This window comes from Acomys russatus, chromosome 10, assembly GCF_903995435.1.
Source record: "Acomys russatus chromosome 10, mAcoRus1.1, whole genome shotgun sequence".
In the NCBI taxonomy this organism is placed as follows: Eukaryota; Metazoa; Chordata; class Mammalia; order Rodentia; family Muridae; genus Acomys; species Acomys russatus.
Window position 1 is genome coordinate 20061900 of NC_067146.1, and position 20113 is coordinate 20082012.

Sequence of the window (20113 nt, forward strand, 5' to 3'; positions counted from 1 at the left end):
GTGCGGGGTGTCCTGCCGGGGGCGCGCGGCCGCGGTGGCTTTGCCTGACCGCTCAGGCTTTGTGCTCTGCGGGTGGCGGGGACCTCAGGGTCGTGGCTCCACGCGGGGCCCCGAGGTTGGGGGGTGGGAGGAACGGGTAGTGAATGATGGCTGGCCCGGCGTGGGCACAGCTGCACCAGCCCTGATTCCCTTATGTCCCCTCCCTGCTACCCCGACCTAGGCACATCCATTACTCCCTGACGACAAACAACATTTCTCACGTTCTCCCGAAGAAATTCTAGTCACCCGGCGGGATCCCAGCTCCCCGCGCGCTGCGCCCCCTGTAGTCCCCCGAGTTCACACCCGAGCTGTGGGCGCGGAACTGGGGCTCAGGAGCTGCCCCACATGAGAAGGGCACTCGAGGTGTGTGTGTGTGTGTGTGTGTGTGTGTGTGTGTGTGTGTGTGTGTGTGTGTACGCGTGTGTGTCCGGGCATTGGTGCTGGCGGTACCGGTGGAGCCTGGGGCATCTCCAGAGACGCAAAGAGTTTGTAACCTTTAGGACAGTTGCAAGTAGAGCTGTCCCCTAGGAGGGAGCAAAGAAAGTCTCATCAGAATGCAGAGGGCCTAGATACAGGTCCCCTAGGAATCAGTTTACTGTAAGTCTTCCACAATCGGGAGAGTGAATCTTTTCTTTTGGCAGCAGGTGTTATCTGAAGCCAGGTTAGAAGTTTTGTTCGCTTTATGACTCTAACAAACGAGTTTTGATGAGACGATATCTCGAATGAACCAGGTTTGGGGATCTTGGGGACGCAGCATAGTAGTAGGCTGGCAGAAGGGCTTACTTGCTGTGGAGTTAGTTGTTTGCTGTGCCCGCCCCTGCAGATCGTGGCTGCTTTGCCTGGACCGGTAGCATGTGGTGAAAGGATGGGGCTTTTCCCTCTGGAGGCTCACAATGGCCAGAGAAGACTCCGTGAAGTGTTTGCGCTGCTTGCTCTACGCCCTCAACCTACTCTTTTGGGTAAGTCTAGCAGTTGCACTCTTCCAGCAGGTGGGCATGGCTGGACCCGGTTTTCTCAACCACCAGAAAAGGCGCCAAAGGGCACGGCTCAGCATTAATTAATGACATGAGATCACATCCTCTGTTTCCAAGAGAAGTAAAATTTGACCTTCTTAGAATGCCTTTGATCTAGCTCAAGTTTCATCTGTAATTAGAAAAAAAAATTCTGCTCCTGTATACAAGTGCCAGTAACATCAGACACGAAGCTAATCTAAGGATATAAATAAATGCACGTGCTCGTACTGGTAGATAAGGGAATTATGACACACTACCCTGGAACCGCTTGTTTGCAGGAGTTTTAGATAACTGCGCAAACCTTACATTTTTTTCCCTTTATGTCAACACCACAGCCTATAAAAGTCGATTGGGGCAACCGGTGTTAATATGTTTTTGGTAGAATCATATCTAGATCTTCTATCAGAAGTCTGGGTAGGTTTCTAAAAGAAATTCCATGCAGTCTAAAAGGTGGTTTTCACATAACTATTTCTAAGTTGGGAATGTTTGAGGAATTTTATGTATGCTTTTGGAAAAATAAACCCACAGCCATTTAAGGAAACAAAATACATAAAATTTAACAAGCCCATGGAAATTATGCTGTATGAGTTTGTGGCTCTGGATGTTTTCTATCCATGCATAAGTTTTCCTAAAATGTTACTATTGTGTTATTTACAATGCTTAGGGAAATAAGAACATTAAAACTCTGAGTGATACTTCAGAAGGCTATCATGCTTAAACAAGTTTCCCTTTGCCACTTTTGTGTTCTTTCAATAATTTATATTCAACGTTTCCTGCTGGAAATTTTAGTGTGCAGTTTATTTCTCTGTCGGTCTGGCATTGGCCAGGCCTCTTATTTCCCCGCAGCAATTATATTTGGTCTCTAGAGGATGACATTTTTGTTAAATTGCTCCTTTTAGGATTGACACCATTCTGAGATGTCAAACTGAGTCTTTAATAATAAGCCATCTGAACAGTATCCAAATTAACAACTTTTTAAAAGTCAATATGAAAATTAAAGCATTGACTAGTTTGCATTCAGCACTTAGAAATAAAAAATGGCTAATTGATCTTACTGTACATTTTGGATCTAAAAGGGCACATTTTCAGGTTGTTTATTAAATTACTTACTTAGCTATTGGGTATTAAGCCATTGAGTTCTGTTTCTTCTAAAATGTGTAATTATTACTTGCATTGCTAGGTTTTCACTTGCCTACATCATGCTTTTTAGTGATACACTTGTTAACACTTTCTCACTAAAGGGGCATTTATGGAAGGCCTGGTGAACTTCCTTTCTTTGTAAAAACAGGAAATTGGCAGTGAGTTAAATGCCATGTCAGAGGCCAGCTCTTCCAGTGGTGGTGGTGTCAGGGACAGACTCAGCCCTCTCACACCCAGGTGATGCCTTTAACATCAGCCTTTACTAACTTCTGAGCCTCCCCATTAGTAAGATCTTTTTGTGGTTCAATAATAATGATGATAATAATAATAATAATAATAATAATAATAATAATAATAATAATAATAATAAAGCATGTAGAAATTTAATTTTTTTCATTAGGAAAAGCATGCTACAAAAGTATTACTTTTTTGGAATAGTGAAATTTGTTCAAAAATGCTCCTCTCTTAAACATTTGCTGGCCCCTTTATGGTACCAAGGATGGCAAAATGTTATTCTCTTATTGTTATCCTGCCCTTGAGTTTTCAGACCGTGAGAGTGCGTGTGTTCTGATTGGTGTGTTTATCTAGACTGGTGCCCACTCTGTCTCCAGCCCTCCTTTTCCACCTCCCAGTATCTCGTCGGTAACAATCCAGTGCGCTGCCTCTACATTTTAATTTGTTTTAGAGAGAAGTACCATTGCTATCCACATATGTCTATTTACATCGATGGGCACTCCTGACTTTTCACTTCATTATTTTTGTAATTGAGTTAGTCATAAGAAATGAGATTGCTTATACCAAAATATATGTGATCACAGAAGTAAAACAACAAATGTAGCTAGCATCAATAAAACATCAAAATACAAAATAGCTCATATACCAGGTAGATTTAGTGCCTTGGCTTTCTAGTTTTTAAAATAGTTTCAGAGGCATTGTGAACACTCAGATCAGTGGCACAGAGTGCTGGCTGTTGAGAGGCCGTGTGGCCAGCGCTGTTACCACAGTGTTGATAATCTCCTCAAGGGGACAAACAGGAAGTTGATTGCTACTATTCCTGGCAGTAGGAGTGGTGAGTATTGTTGTCCTGATTAGCACTGCTGTTGCTGCCTCCACTGCTACTTTGCTTTTGATGCAGTAACCTTGCCTCAGCTTTAAATAAAGGCATCAATATATGATAGTATTTCTACGAAAGTATCTTTTTTTCCATTTTGTTAGAACAATCTGAAAATTTAAAGTATTATGCTATTTTTATTTTTTTTAATCTCTCCCAATACCAGTAAGACTTACCACCTGCATATATATTTACACACATTTTTGATGCATTTTCTTCTGTGTTTTATATTCGTTGCCTATTTTGTTCTTATGGAGGTTTCCCCTCTTGCTTGTTGATTTTACCTGTTGTTATACGGCAGTAGAACACATTTTAATACTTTATTTGAAGTAGACATTTTAATACTTAAAAAAATTTTTTTTGTAGATGGGTATATGTACTTTTATAACTTTAGCCTTTTGGGGGGGTTCTTGGTTAAGGTTTATTTTTCCATATAAACTTTAAGATTTTTACAAAGTGTGTGTGTGTGTGTGTGTGTGTGAGAGAGAGAGAGAGAGAGAGAGAGAGAGAGAGGGATATGGGGGGGCGGGTGGTGGTGGAGTTGTCTATAGGTCTGACAGTAGTGTGGCCTGTGGGTGGATGTCAGAAGACGACTTTGTGGAGCCAACACCTTTCTTCCACCTGCATGTGCATTCAAGGTTTTTAACACAGGTATGAGGCAAGCTCCTTCTGACTGAGATGTCATGCCAACCTAAGAATTTTTTTCTTCATTCAGTTAAAAATATCCACAGGTTCACGCATAATGGCCCATCCTTGCAATCCCTGTTATAGGAAGGCTGGTGCAGGAAGATTGCTGTGATTTCAAGGCCAGCCTGGTTAGGCAATGAGATCTTTGGACACAAAGTGAAACTCTGTCGAAAAGCAAAGCAAACAGCAAAAAAAAAAAAAAAAAAACAAAAAACAAAAAACAAACAACAAAAAAAAAAACCAAACCAACAACAACAAAAAACAACAACAGAAATCACAGAAGTCTGTGCTGAAATCGTATGGAATGATTATCCTAACTTTGGGGAAGCAGGCAATATCTTTTGGAGAAAAAGCAAAATCCCTTCAGTTCAAAGCAGCTTTTAGCCCTTTGTGAGGCTTGCTCCTCGGCATCTATCACCTCTCTAGCTCTCACCAGAGCCCTATAAAAGAACTCTCTTTCTCCTTCCTTCCTTTTTTAGATAGAGAGCAGTGCTCAGATGAGTTCAGTAACTTGCTGGTAAAGCATCAGAACAGGAAGCCCAAGCCCAGTTTTGTTTATTTATCCATATGTGGAAAAGTGATGCTGTCGGGAACCTTGCTGACTGCATTGGCAGTGATGTCAATAAACCTCCTCAGTGGGAAGGACCCACTGTCCACCTACTCATCCCAACCCTCTAGAGCTGGCCCCTGTGTCCACAGGTGCATGAGAATCATCTGAGCATGCTGCTGCTGCTACTGTGTGTATGTGTGTGTGCGCGCGTGCGTGCGTGTGTGCATGCGTGGGTGTGTATGTGTGTGTATGTGTGTATGTGTGTGTGTGTGTGTCCCCACATGCTGCAATTGGATTGAGGGCCTTGGACATGCCAAGCAAGTCCTCTGCCACTGAGTTACATCCCTATATCTCAACATGTTAATGAAGTCTCTCTGTCATATAATTGATCTAAGCTTTTCCTTTTCTTCTCCAGAGCAAGAACCAGTGTTGACTTCTAGTTCTCACTGGAATTACAAGTAGGACAAAAAAATGTGGCATCTACAATGTATTTCCTAAATCAGGCTTCACATCCTGGCTGTGGAGAGGGGATTGTTCCTCTCTCTAGTTTGCAAGTTGACAAACATTTTCTTGGTACCCACAGGCTCGGAAGTAGAACCTTCTACTCTTCGCACTTTAAATAGTCATATCCATACCTACAGTATCTCGGCACTCAATCCCCAGTGACGTTTTCTGTTTTGTTTTGCTTTGTTTCATTTTGTTTTGTTTCTGCAGAAGGGAGCAATACATTCTAGTTGGGAAAACACAGCCTATGCAAGTTTTGCTTTTCTATCCTCAGAATTGAAAAATCTTTAAGTACAAGGGCAGATCTTGAGTATTTCGCGTTTTATAAGTATGAAGTGTGGATGTGCTCAAGAGGAAACACTCCCCGGGTCCTCAGATGCCATCTGCTCTGCGGTCTCCTCATTCCTGAGGTGCTGTCACTCTGACACGGGGAGGGGCAGGGAGACAAGCACAGCTTCTGGTTTCTAGTGCTTCCTGAGGATGGTGCTGTTGTGTAGGGAGCAGCACAGAGGGGTGATGCTGAGAAGCCTTTTGAGATGATGCTCCTCACTGCTCAAGATGGTAGGTGGGTGGCGATTCTCTGTCTCTAAAGTATCGCACTCTTCCTGTTCATAGGACATAGTAAGTGGAGAACTGAAAGCTTTCTTCTGTTTTAAGAATGGCTTCTGCAGCTTTGTGATATGAGTGCTCTTCTTAGGCCATATGTGCCTGTTATCTGTTATTATAAAGAGCGAGTATGACTCTTTGAAAGTTTTTGAAAATGGCAAACACTTTATGGCAAACACTTAGTAGTTCATGAGATATGTACTTGTCTATGATTTTCTAACAGCATGCTACCCTTTCTGTAGTGTTTAACTGTCATTTTCACTGATCATTTGAGTGTCGTTGGTGTTTGCTTACCATTGTAAAAGCTACTTAGAGTGAGTTTCCCAAAATAAACAAGAAAAGAGACTTAGAAAGCCTAAAAGGTGAATAGACAATCTTGTTCTTGACTTAGTGTGGGTTGGGGATAGATGAAGCAATTCTCCTTCTGTTCCCTAGCCATCAGCATCTGTAGCGAGATGGTCTTCAGTCATAACACACCTTAAAAAGTTACACTCTTGGAAAGTGGGAGTTTGCATCCACAACAAAAAAGTTATTTTGTCATATTAAAAATACTCCTTAAATCAATATTTCCAACTTTATATTATGAATGGCATTCAAGTTTTTTTTTAAACCTTTTTTCTAAGTGGTGGTGAAAAAGCTCTCTGATTTCCTTGAGCTCTCTCAAAAATAAATTTTCATCATGAAAGAAATAAGTCAAAGCAAAACTATCATGTAAAAATACATCATGCTTCAGCTGTCATAGGCTTAAGTCAATGTTGACTCCAGGAATGCTTTTGTGGAGTAGAAGGCAGATTCTGGATTTCATCCGTTCCTGATGGAGATAGGAACCTTGGGTCCCCACTCATCCTACTAATGTCATTCTGTGAATCACCCCATACGGGAACTCTGGGACAGTAGAGTTGACTGCAGCTGACTCAAATTAGTGCAGAATGGAGCATTCCGCCTTTCTCTGCTGACCATGTTAATTCTCCTGGAAGCCAGTGTGACTTTAAGAATGAAGGTGATGTCTCCACAAATTATGTCAGAACGTCATAGACTTAAAAGTGAGGGAAGGAAAATCATGGTATGTAGGGAGATATGATGATATATGAAAACTCCCATTTCAAATTGTTACTCTGATTAAACCACTTATTAATGGGGGGGGGTCTGTGCTTAAATGATGCCCATAAGTACTTTCTCAACTTTCTCTGGACATTATTAACATTGTCTAATCTTTCAAGACATTGATAAATAGTGTTGTCTGTTTCTTCTTCTTCCTTCTATCTCCCACTCCTACACAGGAAGCTGGCAAGGCATGTAGGGCAGCAGAAAAGGTGTCATGTGAACATGTACTTTGGCCTCCAAAGTAGCAAGAATTTATTTTACTTTTAAGTGAAAAAAGACAGTTTTTTTGTAAAAGAAGTAAGGCTTTTACTTCAGTCTTAGTATTTTCAAGACGAGTAGATGCACATTCAGAAGCCACGCCTCTTTGTTGGAATTCTCTTTGTGGAGACAGAGTTGTAACTAAGATCTAGACTTCAATGCCGTTCTATCCTTGCTAAGAGCTTTGACACACAAAGGGAAGTTTGGGAAGGCGGTTTTTACACATCTATCATTCTTGAAGAAAATTTGTGCCACTGCTGTGTTCTGAGACTATGATTTATGCAAACAGTTGAAGGATTTAAAAGCCTTGCCTTTGGCAATGACCTAGTTTGTGCAAGCTATAGGTGTATGTTTCATAACACAACTTGGAAAATGTGGATGCACACCAAGCTTTGATTTACAAGACAACTTGATTTAACATCCTCCAACACTCGTTCAGGACATTCAGGAGAAACCAGACCATGCTCTTGATAGAGCAAACTTCATATTTCTAATTAGTTGTTGAGAGCTAGCATGTTTTTAAAAGCACTCTGCAAAACAGGATGTAGCACATGTCAAATGTATACCTATGAAATAATACTTGTGTTATTTTCTACCTATTTCCTTGATGTCTTGATAATATGCGACAGTACTGGAGATCATACATAGCAGGTGAATAGTTATGCCCCTAATTTGATCCATATGTAGCAAATAGATTATGAAATATCCCATAAATATGGATAGTACTTTTTAAAAGATTTATTTATTATGTATACATGTGACTGCCCATCAGGAGAGGGCACCAGATCTCATTACAGATGGTTGTGAGCCACGATGTGGTTGCTGGGAATTGAACTCAGGACCTCTGGAGGAGCAGCCAGTGTTCTCAACCTCTGAGCCATCTCTCCAGCCCCCTATGAATAGTATTTTTTATGCTTGGTCAAAAATAGGAAATATAAGTCTAAAACAAACTAGAAGCGAATTTGGATAACTCACAGAACACACCGCGGTTTAGTTGGGAGTGTGAGTCATTCCTGTAAGCGATGCTTCTAGGTTGCATGGTGTCAGGGAGACTTACTGAAGTGCTTCAGTTCCACTTTGGTCTAGTTCCTCACTGTAGCCATGTTTTGTTTGTGCCTCCTGTCACCACCTTCGCAGCGTCAGGGTAAAGTCATTCCTTGAGAATGAGGTTGTTTCCAGGCATTTAAGGCACTCATTTTCCAAGGTGCTTGCAAACTGTGGTGGAAGGCTCTGTGTTGACGCTTAGTTTGACTAGTGTTCCAGGTACAGCTGCAAAGTTTGGGAGACACCTCTCAGGAGAACATAGTGAGCCAGGGCCGAATGTAAAGTATATAATTTAAAGCATTTCTGTATTTCTAGACTAGTTTCTACCCTACATTGTAAGTCACTACATAGCCATTTGGCCAGCATCCTCCTGCAGACAATTTCCAGCAAGTGGAAGTTTAGTTTTTGTTAAAGCATCTGATTTTGTTAAAGATCTCTAATACTCAGCTTGTTTAAGAGAGTAGAAACCATTTTCATTCGGTTTAGTTTTTTTTTTTTTTTCCTCCAGTTCACTCACCTAACTGGTATTAGGCCCTACTAATTGTGTGAGTCCTCTTCTAATAGGTAAGTCAAACAGGAAATGAGTTGGAGCCACCCTTACCCCCCCAACCCCCACCCCTGCCCCGCAGGGCTGTACAGAGAGCATTCAGAGTGCTGCAGGGGAAAGGGAGAGCCTGAAGACAGTCTCTCCACCCTGACTGATGTTTGGGCTGGTGTCCAAGGAGAAGTGAAGGTTACTTTGCTCCTGAGGATTAGAAGGCCGGGCAGGGTAGCATTCCCAGCAGAGGCAACTGCAGAAGCAGACATGAGTCGTTGGGAGTTGTGCATGGTGGGTGCCCTTTGCAAGGATTTCCATCATTGTTCAGCTATGGGAAGGAGCTGGCAGCAAACAGGATCAAGATTAGAGAGTGAGTAAGAGGGCCTTGTGTGACCTCCTCAGGCTATTAAACTTTATTCTTTAGGAGGGAGGTGAAGGAAGAGGAAGTAGGAGTCGGGAAATAGCGCAGGGGCAGCAATGTGCCGAAGGGCGGAGGTGGAGTCTGTGAGATGGCGAGATACCTCATGATGATGATTGCCACATCCTGGCAAGAGAGGACGGGGCTTGAACTAGCCTGAAGCAGCAGGAAACGGGCAGGGATTTGCCAGACGCCTCTCAGGAACCACGCAAAGGATCCAAAACTAATTAAATGCTGAGCAAGGAAGAGGGAGAGGTTAAGGCTGTCGGCCAAGTTGCCGGTTGATGTGACTGAAGGGTTCATTATTCCATCCACTATGCTTGTAACCACCGCGAGAAGACAAAGGCTTGAGGAGAGTGGGTCTGGGATGGGCTATACACACGCTAACGTTGAGAATGGTCTGCCGTCCAGTAGCTCTCTGTGCTGTCTGCTTGGTAGATCTTCACGTATCCGATAATTCCATTTCTGAACTGATTTAGGGACAGTCTAGACTCTTACATTGAGAACGGTTAAGAGAAAGCCCTAGGTTAGAAGTGATACAGGATAATAATATTTGGGGCCACTTCATCATAAGAATCTTCTTCTATAAAGTAGATTTTAAAAAATCTGATGGTTTAAAAGTGGGAGGGAAAAATCCCTGAGACTAAGGAAAAACTAAAGGTAATACCGAAAGTCATCAGCAGAAAAGGTACAGAGCTGGGGTTCCTAGTTGGAGTTCAGTGTTCAATGGCTTCCTATTGTCGCCGTGGTCAAGGACACACACCTGCAGACGGCTCCCAGGCCTACACTCTGACCCTTGCCTACTTGGACGTTCCCACCAGGAGCAATTTCTCTCTCCTGCTCTTATCATGCCGCCTTCTACTCTGGAACCTTTGCTCTTCTTTTTTGACTGGAAAGTTCTTTTTATCCTTTTCCTTCCTAATTAACTTGACATTGCTCTTCAGATCTCAGATGCCATAGTGAAGTCCCCTTGACCCCATGGATGAGGTCAGACAGCCCAGAAGGAGTTGTTAAAGCATCTTGTACTATTTCTTTCCTGCTCTAGGTACAGTTCGCAGTTGCACATTCACCCTTCTGATCATGTGGTATTGTGTGTCTTCTTCCCTTCGATAATTACATCATGAAGATAGTGTCAGTTTCTTCTCATTAGTGTCTCTGGCGCACAGCTCAGTACCTGGCCAAGATCAATGTACATGCTTTGAATGGAGTAATGACTTCAAAAACAAGGCTTTATTCACTCTGCCATTTAATAAATGTCATGAAAGATACAATTCAAAAAGAAATTCATTTTCCCCCTCCTTATTCTTTCTTTCTTTTTTTTTTTTTTCCTCTTTGCTTTTTTTTTCTGTAAATGGAAGAACTGTGTTTAATGACCCCTTCTGTTAATGAAGACTCAGGGTTGGAAACGGACTAAGACACACAAGGATGAGTCGGAAGGGCGACGGGGAGAGGGTGGATATGATCAAAATGCACTCATGCAGGAAACTCTCAAAATGATTTAAAAGAAAAGAAAGAAAGAAACTCAAGGGTGGAGATATCAGGGTCATGTATTACTACTTTGTAGAGGTATAAAAGGGTTGCTTATTACTGTAAATAAACAATTTGAACATTTAAATTTGAGCTATTCCATCCCGTGACTTTTACAAGATAAGGACCCACACACAGCTGTGTAGATGTGAGGAGCATAAACAGGTGATGGGATGGTGAATTCGCTCACTGGCTTCCCATCAGAGGGCCATTATACATGGTTGCGAGCACAGGAGCCCTCCGTGGAGGCTTTGTCTAGAGCGCCTGTCTCGAGGCCAGTGCCTGCACCAGTTCGCACTCATGCGCAGCTTAGATCACCCTCTCAGCACTAAAGCTGAAATAACTGACGTTCCTCAAGATGCCAGAAATGTTAAAAATCTGGTTAAGTCGAATTTCTTGGGTGTTATACTATGTTTAGGAAAACAAAGACACATTTACAAAAGATTTCAGATAAGAAATAGGGAAGTTTCCAGAATATAAGATCCTGCTTTCCCTTCTTTAGACTAGGTTTCCAGGCAGAGTAGTTATCAACATGTTTTAGGTAGCTTTTTTTCTTACATTTTTGAGTTATGCGAATTTTAAAACACACTTCAACTTGAAAGGACTATAATTAACCCCCATTTCCTTATTGCTCAGTGTCAGTAGCTGCCACGACACCCTGCTCCACTTTCAGCTAACCTTCCCAACAGAGCATGGGTATTTACTGTTGCCTCTCAGTCATCATTAAATTTCATCCATAATTCACAATAGATCTCCAGAAGGTGAGGAACCTTTAAAAGTAAACTGAGTTTGTATTCATGCCTAAAATAATAGTCAAGTTCTTAGTATTTTAAAACATCTAATCAATGTTAAAATTTCCCTAGTTGTGTGCAAACAGTTTTTTTTTTTTTTCAATTGATCTGTTTGAATCAGGGTTCAAAGCAGGCCAACACATTAGATTGGGAAATCTCTTGAATGCTTTTTAACTTTTACAGCTTCTTTTTTAAAAAAATTATTTCAATATCTACTTTTATTATTTATTTATTTATTTATTTATTTTACTTTTTTTTTTTTTAAATCAAAGAAACAAACTTGTTTGTCTTGTGAAATAATCTCATGCTCTTAATTTTATTTACTGTATCCCAGAGGTGGTAGTTAAAGCTATACGTTGCACAACTTGTTGATGTCTGATTGGTTCAAGTTTGACTTTTTGGTGACAATTATATATATATATATATATATATATATATATATATATATATATATATATATATATATTTCTGGGTACTGCTGATTCCTCAAATTGTGAGACCTACAGTATCTGATTGCCTCTATTATTGAACTAGATGGGTGGGTGGGAGGTCTGGTATCTGCAGTTTGGTCTTTCCATTGCCCACACCCCTCTGAGCCTTCTGCTGCTGCCTGGTCCTCAGACCTGTCAATGGATGGGGACATCTGTGGAACATACACCTAGGATTCCTTGTTGCTAGTCTAAGAGCTGGTCTACTGTGGGCACAGGAAATGTTTAGTTCTGGGTCACTCTAATGTACAGACAAGACTAAGACTCTCTGATCTGTTCATTTTGTCTGGCCCGGAGCAATTTCCTGTAGAGCTTCAATGTTTCAGGAGATATGGTTAAATGGTGTTATTGCAGTATATAGGGGCTGCATGCATGCCTGGGAATTCTGCTATCAAAAATTTCACTCAGGCTTTGGCTCTGCTTTTACTTCATGTAGAAAAAAAAATAGAATAAAAACAAATAAGAGAGTCATGTCGGTTTCTGAATAATGATCGGAGTTTCTATCATGGTACAAGGATCACCACTGTTTTTTTTTTTTTAAACATATTGATGTTTCAAACCATTACATTTATTGTTATTACTGTTGTTCTAATGTCACTTTGAATTTTACTCAATAGAAGTTTTTTTTGGTAGCTCCTGTGACCCTTTTGATAAAATATAATTGCCCAGTAGCCATATTTAATTGCTTCTTTGCTTTTAAGGGTTGTAGTTTTAGATTCATCTTTTACATTTGAAAATTGAATTGTTCATAGGGAATTTCTGCACTAACTTGAAGTCACCCACTCAGGAGTTCACTTGTTTGTTTTCTACTTACACATGTTCTATTTAGTGGGTATGTATAATTACTAAATGGACCAGTGAGATATTTATTGTACCAGTAAATTCAATATAAATCCCATAATTAGGAAAAACATGAAAATTATATAAGCAATCTTCCACTTACGGTTGTTAATGTTGATGTGACTGCTGCGTAACTCTATGGTAACAGGCTTGTTTATTTTTTCTCCTAGTTAATGTCCATCAGTGTCTTGGCAGTTTCTGCTTGGATGAGGGACTACCTGAATAATGTTTTAACTTTAACCGCAGAAACAAGGTACAGTATATTATTGCCTATTGAATTCTTTCAATTTATCTCTCCAGCTCCCAGTTTTTAAACATCTTTGCTCTGAGCCGTTCATTGGGTGGTTCTCCTCCACCATCTTGTAGAACACCTTTTTCTGCACCAACAACTTATTTTCTAGAGTTTACATGCCCCCTCCCCCATTCTCATTAAGGAAGGCCACCAGACTTACAGGACACCAGGTGACGGTATATTTACATGGACATTTGTGTGCTTATTAACACATCAGTTGTGTGGCTTGTCTTCATCTTTGAGTGGAGAAGGCAGTATATAGCACTGTGAATCATAGTAAGGATCAAGTGAGAAGAAATTTTTTTTTTTTATTAAGTCTGCATTTTTTGTTAAGGTACAACAGAGCTTATAAGCACAGAGTGATGACTCAGTTTCATTTTCATCACCACCACAGCCTCTGGTTAGTGACCTCACTTGTCCAGTCAAAAAATCCTCTCTCTACCTTCTCTCGTGATCATTCCTCAGATTCCCCGTGCACTCCTGTTTTCCTCACATTAGAAAATGACTAGTTAGCCAAGAAAGGAAAGTGCTGCACAGTCTCCAAGAGCAGAGAAGAAGGCAGCTCCTCCTAGTTGGGACCTTGTGTGATTCACTTAAGCTTGAGAGCCTACATTTAACATGGGTTGGGGTAGAGATGTTTTCACTTACATAAAGATGCCATAAAACTAAAACAGAGTTAAAGCAAGCAATGGGACACAAAGCACAGTAATTTTGAAAATATTCACAAAAGCTACCAGCTTTTGAAGGACATAACTTGGAAAGCCTGAGCTCACAGTAGCATTTGCTCAGTGTCTGGGGTCTGGGGAGCATTGTGGTCATTTTGATAATGTTTTCTTTATCTTGCGATGTGGTCTTGTCTCTTAGGGTAGAAGAGGCTGTCATCTTGACTTACTTCCCTGTGGTTCACCCGGTCATGATTGCAGTTTGCTGTTTCCTTATCATCGTAGGAATGCTGGGGTACTGCGGAACGGTGAAAAGGAATCTGTTGCTTCTTGCATGGGTACAGAGTTTATAACTTCTCTTTACTAAACTTAAAGTATCATGTGACAATGCAGTGTTGTGCCCAAAACTTTATTAGCAACTATAAGAAGTGGTCATTACGCATCATCCTGTAAGAAGGGCCCTTTCTTCCCCTGAGATGACTTTGGTACAGATATTTGCTATATTCATATGATGAGGCAGGAAGATATGTATGCTATTTAATTATTTCACTCTGGCTCCCATTTGACATTTTTATTTGAAGACTTTTTTTTTTTTTTCTTAAATTTTAGTGGTCTATACCTTTCTCCCTTCAGGACTAGAGTTGAGATGTCATAACATCCTATCTGGCTACCCTATGTAAAAATTCAGGAAGTGCAATGATATGGAAAGTAAACTGTGATCCCCACACTGCCTTATATGGATATGGTCTGGTGGATATAAGAGTCTTGGTCTCTTTAATTATAGCTACTGTTTTGCTTCTTTAAAAAAAACTTTAGAAGAGTTGTATTAAATTATTTCTTAAATTGATTTTACTCCTTTAGCTTCTGTAATTAATCTTATAAATAACAACTGCTAAACTTTTAAAATAATAAATGATAGCCGATTAAAATAGTTTACATGTAAATTTCTAGAAGGACACTGACAGCTGCCTTCCAGTGACATCAGGCAGTAAGTTATGGCTCTGTGAGACTCCTGGAAAAGGAACTCATCAACTGTTCCTTTCTTTGTAATAGTCTCAAAATGAGTAGTTGTTGATGAACCAGATCTTTGGGCAGAGTGAAAGATCCACTCTTTAGCACTTTGAGTACTTCCATAGGACAAGCACCGCAGCATGGCTGACTTCACTGATGTCACTGAGTGTGGCACTGGGGAAGAAGGAGTGCAGATTGGCTGTCCTGTGCTTGCCAGGCTCCCATCCGTGCCAATTCCAACAGAATCTTGGTGGGAAGCAGAGCTAAGCTTTAAATGTCACAGGGGCAAGTTTTGTTAAATTATCTGTAGGTTTCTTAAAGACTACCTCCTAGGTTGGATAACAGGGGGAAAAAAACTGTAGAAATTAAACTGTACTCAGAGAGTGGGAAAACGTGCCCAGCACCTTACTTTACATGGAGGCACACTGGGAAAAGAAGAATGGCAGAAGAGCCTCAGGTTGTTAAAAGACTTGGGTAAGTTTAAGAATTCATGCGAATGAATTGAGTCTCCTATAATCTGAACACTATGCAAATGCCTTTCAAAGATAAGACAATCTCAGCAACTTTCTTAAAAGCCACAATGCTACAATGATCTCTCAAGACGGCTTCTTTTATAACCAGTTTCAGCGTGGTTGCTATTTGGTGCTTCTTTCCAACTCCAGATAGTCCCTGGAAAATAGTACAAGGTGCAGTGGGGTCAGGTATACTATGGGACCAAAAGAACGTGTGAGAACATATTTTAAAAACCACTTACGCATTTCACTAAGCTGTTTCCATGTTAGCAAAAGAAGCCAGTGGAGTAATCTGGCCTGCTACTAAATGCAGGACAAATCACAGATTTGTGAATGAGTGTCTAATTTTTAATGTAGGAAAAGGCTTTATAATACATAATAGCATGGAAGACTGAGGTCCTATTGGCATTGACTTGTTCATCCATCCATCCATCCATCCATTCTTTAAGCAGTTATTGAGCATGTATGTACTACATTTTTTTTTTTTTTTTTTTTTTTGCCATCAGAACAGTACACATGATAGGTGGACAGGTCCACTGCTCTCTGATAAGACCTTTAATAAGGTTTGCACTGGGTACACTGAGGCCAGAGAGGAATAGCTTCAAACTCGGTCCTCAGGGTCAGGTCAGGCCTGGGCTTGTAGTGGGGATGTTGAGCACATCTACCTTAATGCCATTTTCTATCTCCTCTCCCTGTGTTTGTTTTTAAATTTATTTTTAATTTATATATTTACGTCACACACCATTGCAGCCCCCTGCCTCCTCTCCCCCTGGTCCCTCCTTCCCATATTCTTCCTCTATCCCTCTTCCTCTTCTCCTCAGAAACAGGGAGCCTCCCTCACCAGTTCACTCTAGCACATCAAGTCGCACCAAGGCTGAGCTCATCCTCATGCACTGAGGCCAGGCAAGCCAGCCCCGTCATGGGAAGTGATGTCTTTGTTTCTTGGTGTTCTTTTTTCCTGAGATACTTTAAGGCTATGGCTGCTCTCTAAGTCCATCCGTAGGTGCCACCTACATCTTGGTTCCCCTTTCCAGTGACCATCTTTGGCTGTCCAGTCTCTGCTGCCATTATTACTTCACTGCTCACAGCAAGCTTCTAGGGCTTTCTCTGTCTAGACCCAGACACAGCTTCTCCATTGCTAAAAATAAACCATGCTCTCAACTCCCAGTGGTCCGTCACTCACAACTAATATGTATATGCTGTTTCTCAAGCTGTTTATACCCCAGCTTCCTCCCTGAGCTCCCCTTCCCATAGCCAACTCCTTTGGGTCTGGGTTCTGCAAGCTCAGGAACTCAACCCCCTTTTCTGCTCCTGTTTGAATTGGTCTTGTACAAGCTCTCAGGACATAGAGTTCTCTGCTTCTACTATTGCCTACTCTAACCCAGTGTAGTTTGGTTAAGCCAGTACAACCAGCATGATATTGCTCTTGCTCTGCTCTAAGACTTTGCTAGTCTCCCCATGGGTATGAAGTTTTCAGGCATCTGGAACATGCATTAAGCCCTTCTACAGCCAAGCCTTCATCTGCCAGGATTAGCTCTCTCACCTGCTTCATTATTGTCTAGTTAGGGTGTATTTTCTGATCTCTGAACAGTTTTTCTTCTCCTCTTCCCCCTGCTTTTGTTCTTGGTGTCTCTTTAAGAATATATTTTTTAATATTTTTGCCTAGTTACTACCATTCCATTAAGATGTTCTGAAATGTTAACTCCATGAATAATAATGACAATGATAGGAAAAGTGGTAGATGGTATTTCTAAGATGCTTCTCCTGACAGACGCTGTGGTGTTTTATTCCATGATTGTTATATGAAGATTTTTGAATGAATTGATCAACTTTATCGTCCCCACGACTCTAATGAGATAGACGTTATTACTGTCAGATAATCCAGGTGAGGACTCGAGACTACAGAGATGCTAAGTGATTTCTCTGCTTCTCCATTGCTGTTAAACAATCTGTTGCTCAGACCACAGCAACTCAGTTTGGATAACATATTTTGCTGTTTTACTATATAAACACCAACTTTTCCTGAGCTCCTTGTAATGGGACGATAGCAAGCATCTGTGACAACTAAATGTTAAATGAAGCTCAGAGGACTTAGTAACAAAGCCCAAGGTCACTGAAGGGAGGATGATGGCTGTGATTCAGTCAGACCTCTGTGATTCTGGTTGCCAAGGCCAATTCTCGCTGGGCCTTTGCTCCAACTTGGAATTCCAATGAGTTCTTATAAATGTGTTATGTAAAATCAGCCAAAACTACCATACTTGGAGCAACCATTCACCTTTCCCGTTGTTTTAATAAGTGTTTATTAAGTACAATTATGGGCAGGAAATTAGAATGGTGAGAGAGAGCAAGCAGCACCTTAGATGAAGATGGTCCCTGGGGGAGAAGGAGAGCAGATGGTGAGAACGGATGATGGGATGGTTTAGATGACAGAGAGGAGGGCTTGGGGTAGGAGAATCAAGTCGGTGCAGAATGAGACCCTGTCAGCTAGGTCTTGAGTAAATATTCCTGAAGCCATCCTCGTGGCTTCCTCTTTTATATTCTTTGCCTTTCATCCTAATTGGAAAAAAGGAAGTTCCTTTCTTTTTATTGTAGATATGAATATTTAAGTATGTACAATAGGTTTCTCAAATGTATCCATTTTCCTATGTTTGGATTCATTTCAGTGTTAAAATTTATAAGCCAGGTTAACGTAAAAGAAAAGCTATTTTTGCTTTGGTTTATTTTTTCAAAACAATTATTTTTGAGAGATGATGTGTATCTTGAATAGTTATGAAAACAGTACCTTCAGTGAGACTGCAGTGCCATTCAGGTAAAGTAAAAGTGTCATTATCTAACAGTTCAGACACACACACACACACACACACACACACACACACACACACGCACACACACTTCTTCCAAACACATTTTTATAGCCAAGCTGTTCCTGCCATGCTCAACTCCAAAGAAAGACACTAAATTAAACTGAAGCTAATTGTCCGTAAGCAAACAGGCTGCCTGCTAAAAACTTTGGATGAAGGGCTTTTTATATGGCCCTTGTCTTGGATTATTGGTTCATAGATGCAAAGGGCTAAAAACACCCCCACTTAAGGTGGCTAAATAAGACACACAATCTAATTAAATTTAAGATAAATAATGGATAATACTTTTATGTGAATATATCATGTGCAACATTCAGAAAATACGTTTACCAAAAATATTATGATGTGGGATTTAAATGAGCATTCTGTACTTATTAATCTGGCCACCCTACTTCAATTAGAAATTTTTCTCCTCTCCTATTTCTGGTGCTAGAGATAAAACCCAGGGCCTTGTACGTGTCATGCATGCTACACCCCAGCTCTAGATTTGATCTTAATAAGTATGAAACTCTCATAGAATAAGAACACAACTTTACATTTTTCCCAAAGGTTTATTTTTATGTGTATGAGTACTTGACACCAGGTACATATATGTACCAGGTGTGTGCATGGAGTCTACAAGTGTCAGAAGACGGCATTGTAAGCCCTGGAACTGGAGTTACAACAGGCTGTGGGCCTCTGTGTGGGTGCTTGGGACCAAACCCAGTTCCCCTGTAAGAGTAGCAAGTGCTCTTAACCACAGAGTTATCTCTCCAGTCCCAGAAACACATTTTCCTATGAAGAGCTTAAGAGTAATTAAATTCTAATTACAACAAGAACATTTTCTTTTTCTCATAGGTCAGAAGTAATTGGGAAAAGAAACTTGGACATGCAATGATTTTCCAAGTAATTTCAGTAGCACAAATTCCTTCAGTCTTTCAAAGAGAAACTGGAACTAACTGGAAGTTGGTTTTAAGCTTTAGAGAGGTACTCCCCAAGGCTTTCGCGGTAGACTAAATGAAATTCATTTGTTCTTGCAGTTCTGTTCTGCCGTTAAAGCAGGCATTCGCAAAGCTGTGCAAGCTCAGGGGGGATGTAAACAGATGAACAGACACCCACATGTACAGGGGCGACAGCAGCTGAATGTGGCCATCAGGTCATCATTTGCCAGAATGGAAGGCTAACATTTCTGCTCCGGTGTCAGCACATGATAGGCAGTCAGGTGCTGGTCAGGCCGAGCCGGTGGGCATGTGGAGGACCTGAGGATGATTTCAAAGAAGGTTAATTTTCCACTTATTCATTCTGGATCATTTGCATAACACAATTGAGTTTGTGGAAGCATTTCAAACACTTCCTTAAAATATGCAGTGATTGAACCAGCTCCGAACACTTTCTTTTCATGAAAATCAAAGAAATCTTCAATAACCTTTGGGCATTTCCTTTCTTCAATGGCTTTGTTTAAAATCATACTATACATCTTGGGAGGCAGAGGCAGGTAGACCTGTGAGTTCGAGGCCAGCCTCGACTACGGAGTGAATTCTAGGATAGCCTGGGCTACATAGAAACCCTGTCTTTAAAAAGAAATCATAATATAAAACCAAAAAATCTTTATGCAGTAACAGATTTTCAACAAACCCTTGCTTTAAAATTTTCTCTTAGGTAGCTCTATATTTTATAGTTACAAAACTATTCATAAGTTATCAAGTTAAAATGAGCTAATTAGGTAGATATTTTTTAACCTGGTTTTGAACCTAACAACTTCATTTGTAGATTGAGGTCCCCTGTGCCATTTCCACATTCTCAGGACCCAGGAAGTTTTACTTTTGCCTTCTCAGGAAATATTCACTATGATTATTTTTGGATAGGCTAGTTACAAAAGTCGAGAAGTAGCGTGCCTGAAGATCCACAGCTGGCAGTGCTGTGATTAGCATTCGAATACAATCCATATGTAAAGCCCGTGCACCGCAAGGTGCCGTGACAGCCCATCTGACGGCCTACCCTGCTCATGCTCTTGACCGCCTAGGTATCTATTGCTCATTACTCTTCCTCACTTCATTTTTTCAAAATATCATCTTTGTATTTCATTAAGACTTTTTAAACCACAGTTGCTTTCTCTGATTCTGCCAAGGAATCATACA

General features: G+C 40.8%; 1 protein-coding gene across 2 annotated transcripts in view; it reads left to right on the forward strand.

Moving 5' to 3' along the window:
* Positions 1-500: 500 nt before the first annotated feature.
* The window catches only part of Tspan12 (tetraspanin 12), a 61986-nt gene continuing 42373 nt past the window's right edge, over positions 501-20113 (forward strand). Inside the window, exons 1-4 of one of the 2 annotated variants that reach the window (XM_051151869.1) lie at positions 501-636; positions 863-998; positions 12829-12911; positions 13815-13950. In XM_051151869.1, the coding sequence (XP_051007826.1) occupies positions 933-998; positions 12829-12911; positions 13815-13950 (285 nt within the window). In that variant the 5' untranslated portion in view covers positions 501-636; positions 863-932. Of the gene's footprint in view, positions 637-681; positions 701-862; positions 999-12828; positions 12912-13814; positions 13951-20113 lie in introns of those variants that run through there. The other variant, XM_051151868.1, reaches the window with a different exon arrangement.